This window comes from Ictalurus punctatus, chromosome 1, assembly GCF_001660625.3.
Source record: "Ictalurus punctatus breed USDA103 chromosome 1, Coco_2.0, whole genome shotgun sequence".
Classification (NCBI taxonomy): domain Eukaryota; kingdom Metazoa; phylum Chordata; class Actinopteri; order Siluriformes; family Ictaluridae; genus Ictalurus; species Ictalurus punctatus.
The window spans coordinates 8,496,697-8,503,404 of record NC_030416.2 but is presented as its reverse complement, the minus strand read 5'-3'; the positions used below and the strand labels follow the sequence as shown (position 1 = coordinate 8,503,404).

The 6,708-nt window shown below is 38.6% G+C and overlaps 1 protein-coding gene across 2 annotated transcripts; it reads left to right on the top strand.

Moving 5' to 3' along the window:
* The first annotated feature begins 1,175 nt into the window (after nt 1–1,175).
* LOC108265566 (ictacalcin-like) lies at nt 1,176–3,447 on the top strand. 2 transcript variants are annotated; one of them, XM_017468069.3, is made up of 3 exons: nt 1,176–1,315; nt 2,833–2,975; nt 3,109–3,447. In XM_017468069.3, exons 2-3 carry the CDS (start codon nt 2,838–2,840, stop codon nt 3,247–3,249), a joined length of 279 nt encoding a protein of 92 aa, XP_017323558.1. In that variant the 5' UTR covers nt 1,176–1,315; nt 2,833–2,837; the 3' UTR covers nt 3,250–3,447. The 2 variants fall into 2 exon arrangements, with proteins under 2 accessions (XP_017323558.1, XP_017323548.1); XM_017468059.3 differs by lacking the exon at nt 1,176–1,315 and having other exon boundaries at nt 2,775–2,975.
* The last annotated feature ends 3,261 nt before the right edge of the window (nt 3,448–6,708 follow it).

Genomic DNA, 6,708 nt, shown 5'->3' with positions numbered 1-6,708 from the left:
TTTTACTATTATCTATTGTCTGTCTTTATTTGGTTTTATTCTGTTTTCTATTTTACTTTTCTTTACTCTGTTCAGCACTTTCGTCAGCTTCGCTGTGTTAAATGTGCTTTATAAATAAAATTTACTTACTTACTTACTTACTTACATACGTGCAGCATTTCTTTGCATGTGCTTAAAACTTTTGAACATGTACATGCACATGTAAATGCGTGCATGCAACTCGTTTTACAGGTTTGATATTTTGGCAGTTAACTGTCTGTCAAAAGCATACTACAGTGCCACTGCAGATCTACAAGCCAACTAACATCATTAACACTTTTATTAACTCGTTTTCAGAGTGAATTTTTTCTTCATTTTAGACAGTCAGTTAGATTACACTATGCCTAAATTAAAAATGACAACTTGCCCACCTTGACTACCATCATAGGGTGAAAATGATGTGTTAAAAATGTACTAACCAATACTGTTCATGATATCTACAAGCATGTTCAATATGCTTGATTACTCACAAGGTGTAATGAGTCAACTCCTTTCTATTTATAACTTATTCATATGTTGCACTATGGCCCTTATTATCACTTATGGTGTGCTTACAGTATGCATTAGTAATTAATAGATTCACCTTAGCCTTTTTCCATCGACCAAAATCCAATTTAAGCATGCTTAAATTGTAAGTGTTTCTATTTGTTTTGGGTTCTTGAGTACATGTTCTGCATTATTGCAATACTCTTTAGTCTTCTATCTGGACACACCTAGCGTTATTGTATACACAGAGTTTAATCTATTCATGAAACCTTGTCAGACTCGTTCCACTGGGTTGGGCTTTTTATGGCAGCTTACAATTCAGGTGTTTTACTTGTCTACAGATGTAATATTTTTTGTGATTTAATTAAATAAGAACCTTTTCCTGGTTTGGAAAGTTTACAAGAAGCAAGAGTTGTTATGCCCATTTTATTCCTTAGAGAACCACCAGACAAACAGAGTGTCTATGGCAGGTTGAAAGAAAAGAAAAACAATGCTGCATGGCAAACTCAGACATAGGGGCTCAAGTTGAAGTGATGTTTTAGCATCTTGGTGAAGTAATTAGGGTGTCATTGCAAATCTGTGAAGCTTTTAAGAGGCATAAATGGAGGGGGAGGGGGAAAGGGGAGAGAGCAGGATGGCAGACGGGGGCGGGGGGTGGGGGAATGGGCGGAGGGGGCAGAGGGCGTCAGCTGCTGCATATAATGGCCGGTCCATCCCTCTTTTACACACTTCCTCCTTCTCCCTCTATATTTTTGCTTCGTTTTTACTAGCTCTCCGTGCGAACCTAAAGGTGAGTAGAGAAAAGTTGAAAGAATTTGTTGTGGGTGTGTTCAAGGAAATGTTTTGCAGAATATATGTTTTTGAGATGCTAGAGTGCACTGAGTTCAGATTATCGGTAGTGGTTTTTTATTGTTTCTAGTGATTTTCCATTGTAAATAATACTGCTGCTAACTGTTAAAGTTTTTTATGGTCCATGAATACATACTTCTCAGGTTATCTTTTTGTGTGCAGAATTATTTCTTCACCTCTCTCTCTCTCTCTCTCTCTCACACACACTCTCGCTCTCTCTCTCTCTCTCTCTCTCTCTCTCTCACTCACACACACTCACATATATGGCCTTGTTTTAATCTCCCTCAAGCATATTCCTTGCCTCTCATGCTTAGTGCTATTCCAGTGTAAAATATAGTATGTGCTTCACTTAGATTTTGCTCGGTTATGAGACTGAGATGTGAACTGTCTGCAAAAGATTTTTCGCTTTGCCAAATGTTAGCTACAGTCAGATTTCTTTGCTCTCCTTTGTTCGCTAACCCACTGTCTTAAATATAGAGAACAGCTAGGGCGTTGGCCATAATCTGCTTATGTTTAAACCAACTGTTTTACTTTACCACTCCTCTTTAGTCCATCCTCCTTCTTTTTTTGCCTATTATTCCATCTCTCCTCCCTCCTCGATTATGTCTTCTTTTTGGGTGATTCATCCAATCACAGCAGAGAATGAAGCACTTTCTTACTCCCCTTAGGCCAAAGCTAGGCGTGGCACACTGTGTATTTATGTGTGTGTGTGTGTGTGTGTGTGTGTGTGTGTGTGTGTGTGTGTGTGTGTGTGTGTGTGTGCATGCGTGTGTGTGTGTGTGTGTGTGTGTGTGTGTGTGTTCGGAGGCATAACCTCCTTCACTCAAATACATCAGTTACAACAAATACAACAAAACAAATTTGATTACATGATTATTGAGGGCAGTGTTGGCTTAGCAGTTAAGGCTCTGGGTTACTGATCGGAAGGACGGGGGTTCAAGCCCCAGCACTGCCAAGCTGCCCCTATTGGGCCCTTGAGCAAGGCCCTTAACCTTTTCTGCTCCAGGGGTGCTGTATCCTGGCTGACCCCAACTTCCTGGCATGCTGGGTTATGTGAAGAAAAGAATTTCACTGTGACCAATAAAGTCTCATTATTATGAATTCTCCTTCTTTGAAACAGAAATGATCCGGTTAATTTATTTGCCTACCTGTTGATGCTAAAGCGCTGATCACTAAGGATAATAAACTAAATAAAATCTCCATACAGTTGTTCCATAGACTACATTCAGTTGAGCAAAATGCATAGTGCATGGTCCCTGTAGCTTTTACTGCTCATCTCATGACCGAAAAAAAATCTGCCTCTTTAATTTCTATGAGTACTTAGTTTTTATTTGCTACAAAGAGGATGAGACACATGTCTTTTATCCTCATAGGATGCAAGTTCAGTGAGAAAATAAAACTCATTGCAATACATTATGCATATGAACTTTTTGTTTTCTATTTTTTTCTTTCCAAAAGTCATCATGTCTGGTCTGCAGCAAGGCATGGCACTGCTTATCTCTACCTTTCATAAATATTCTGGCAAGGAGGGCGACAAACTTACTCTTTCCAAGGGAGAGCTAAAAGATCTGCTCACCAACGAGCTGGGAGAAATTTTGGGGGTGAGATATGCTTTTATACCCTACAGAAGAGATTCATTATCTTTTATATTGATAGATTTAGAGATTCTGCACAATTCTGGTGAATTGAAAAATTGAAATAATTTGCCATTTCTTTATATGTTTTGGTTAACAGAAGTCCAACGACCAGACCAAAGTGGACAAGATTTTTAAGGACCTGGACGCTAATGCTGATGGTACTGTGGACTTCCAAGAGTATGTCACCCTGGTGGCCTGCCTTACCATGCTCTGCAATGAGTTCTTCACAAAGAAGTAATAAATGGGGACTGACCCTTACCAGCCACAATAGTGCATAAACACACATACCAGTTATCTATATATTTTTTTGTTGTTGTTGTTTGATACACAGAAATAAATGTTTGGCATCTTAAAATGATAAATGAATGGGGCAAATAAAAGACTTAAATAAACTATTTTAATAAGTTTTAAATAAAAATCGGCTGTGTTAATTAAATGTGTGCATGTGTGTATTTGTGGTTGGACATAGCAAATGTCAGAACAGAAAATCAATTGCATATGTTAAATATAATATTTTTATGTAATTAATAAAAGACAGTAAATGTTCTCCACTGATGGACATGAATACATATATTGGCTCATAACAATACATGTAATAATCTCAGAAAATGAGTGTGTAGATTTCAAAATGGATCAAAAATCAAATGTGACTCCAGGCTGCTGCAGACACAGACATTTATTCCATTTGCACAGGGAAAAAACATTTAGTTCTGATTTGGTTGCTTCTTAAAGTCATAATGCATGTGCAGAGACACTATATAGTCAGTGTAACCAATAGCAAGACATATTTGGCTGTTGTTTGTTGCAGAGATATAGAAAGTATCCCAAGAGCATTAAAATATTTTCTTTCCATAAGTGTCATATTCTGCACTGCCCATTCTTCAATTACCAATATAGACAGATGAACACCTAGGTCCAACATGTAGCTTGCTCCGTGCTTTTCTCCAAAAAGTGCACAGACAGTACAACCCCAATTCTGAAAAAGTTGGGACAGTGTGGACAATGCTAATGAAAACATAGAGGAGTGATTTGTTACTGTACTTTGAATTGTATTTAGACAAAAAACATATAAAGACAAGGTATTTGATGTTTTACCTAATCAACTGCATAGTATTTTGAAGGTAAACATTTATTTTGAAATTGATGCATGCAACACATTCTAAAAAAGTTGGGACAGGGGCAATTTAGGACTAATAGCAACGTGACAAATTGAAATAAGGTGATCTGAAACAGGTAAGGCAATCGTCGAATCATAGTATATAAGGAACCTCCAAAAAAGGCCTAGTCCTTCAAGAGCAAGGATTGCAACCATGTCATACCACTCTTCATCGTCCTCCACTGGCTTCCTGTAGCCACACGTATCAAATTCAAGGCCTTGATGCTCACCTATAAGACCTTGTCTGGAACAGCACCACCCTACCTCAACACTCTCCTTGAGGTTTACGTTCCCTCACGCAGTCTGCGATCAGTTAACGACCGACGCTTAGTAGTGCCTACTCAGCGTGGCTCAAGGTCCCTTTCCAGAACCTTTAAACTAACCGTCCCTCAGTGGTGGAATGAATTTCCAACGCCAATCCGGGCTGCTGAATCTGTCATTTTATAAAAAAACAAAAACAACTAAAGACCCACCACTTCTGCGAGCATTTAACTAACCTCTAACTTGTCAAACCCCCATTATTTAAAAATAATAATAATAACAGTAATAAGAATTACACTGGCTCTTACACCTTTACTCTACGCACTTTGATTCTCTAGAACATAATTAAAAATCTTGTATTGTATCCCTACTTGTATTGTTCTCCACTTGACATATTGCTTTGCTTGTATTTCCGCATTTGTAAGTCACTTTGGATAAAACCGTCTGCTAAATGAATAAATGTATATGTAAATGTAAATTTGCTGTTTGTGTTTTGTGGTCTGATGAGCCAACATTTCAAATAGTTTTTGGACAAAACAGCCGTCATGTTCTATGGGCCAAAGAGGAAAAGGACCATTCAAGCTGTTTTCAGTGTCAGGTCCAAAAGCCAGAGTCTGTCATGGTATGAGGGTGTGTCAGTGCCCACGGCATGGGTATCTCGCACATATGTGAGGGCACCGTTAATGTAGAAAGATATGTACACATTTTGGAGCAACATATGCTGCATCCAGAGCAGGACAATGCCGAACCACATTATGAATGGATTACAAGTGCATGGTTGCATAAGCAGAGAGTGTGGGTGCTAGCATGGCCTGCTGCAGTCCTGACCTGTCTCCGATTGAGAATGTTTGGCGCATTATGAAGCGAAAATAAGGCAACGAATACCCCATATAGTTATGCAGCTGATGAAATGCATAATGGATGAATGTGGGAAAATTCTGCTTGCTAAACTTAATCTAATGGTGTCTTCACTGCCCAAACACTTATTAAGTGTTATTAAAAGAAAAGGCGATGTTACACAGCGGTAAACAGTCAACTGTCCCAACTTTTTTTGGAGTGTGTTGTGTTACAAGCCTCAAGCATGAGTAACCTGTGAACAGATATTGTGTCCTGTTTTGTACAGGAAAATCAGACTCAGGAGATGTTACTTGTGATCGCTCAGCAGGCTGTTCTCTGTCTGAGGAGCGGAAGCATCTCGCAGCCCTACTAGCGCTCACATATGTGAACACTCCCCCTTGTGGCATAATCAAGCAATTGCACCCTAAAAAATACTATTCACATCCATTGCAAAAATGCATTCAAATTGTTCCTTTTATACAGGCCAATACACAAAACAACTTAACAATTGTGACAATACATTTGTAGGTATCACAGCTGCAGTCATCAGATTTTAAATTAGTGTATATTTTCAAAAATAAATTAAATTCACAAAGTAAAACATCAAATGGCCGGCTGTGGCACAGGTGGTAGAGTGGGTTATCCACTAATCATAGGGTTCGATTCCTGGCCCACATGACTCCACATACAGAACCGTCCTTGGGCAAGACACTGAACCCCAAGTTGCTCACGATGTCAAGTTGGCATGATGGCAGCTCTGCTTCCATTTGTGTGTCTGACTGCATGAATGAGACACAGTGTAAAGCACTTTGGATAAAAGTGCTATGTAAGTGCAGACCATTTACCATCAAATAATGTGTCAGTAATGTGTGTTCAATAGACAGGGTAAATTGAATTTTCAAATGACTATTTTTGTTGTAGTTTTTTTTTCCATCTTCCATCCTGTCCCAACATTTTTGGAATTGGGGTTGTGCAAAACAAGTTTTTAAAAAAAAAAAAAAAAAGATAAATGTGACAACAAATAATAATAACAGACTAACTTTTTACCTATTATTAATACTTAAATTTTTATACATTCTGGGGTATGAACAGGTGTGCTGCATATTTAATAGACTTAAGTAAGCCTATATTTCCCAGTACTAAACTTTGGTTAGATTTCTATAGGTGTAGAAAGCTTTAACCATTGTGGCATTGCCTGAAATGTTTAACAAGTAGCTTGTGCAAACACTTGAGCATGTAAGGTCACAAACAGACAAACAGAGTTTCTATGGCAGGTTGAAAGAAAACAAAAACAATGCTGCTTGGCAAACTCAGACATAGGGGCTCAGGATGAAGTGATGTTTTAGCATCTTGGTGAAGCAATCAGGGTGACATCACTTTTATAAGCATAAATGGAGAGGGAGAGAGAAAAGGGGAGGGAGCAGGTTGGCAGACTGGGGTGGA

Coding starts and splice junctions, on each gene's coding strand:
- LOC108265566 (XM_017468059.3), top strand. CDS start 2,790: ATGCATATGAACTTTTTGTTTTCTATTTTTTTCTTTCCAAAAGTCATC. Junction 2,976..3,108: donor AGCTGGGAGAAATTTTGGGG/GTGAGATATGCT, acceptor TTTGGTTAACAG/AAGTCCAACGACCAGACCAA.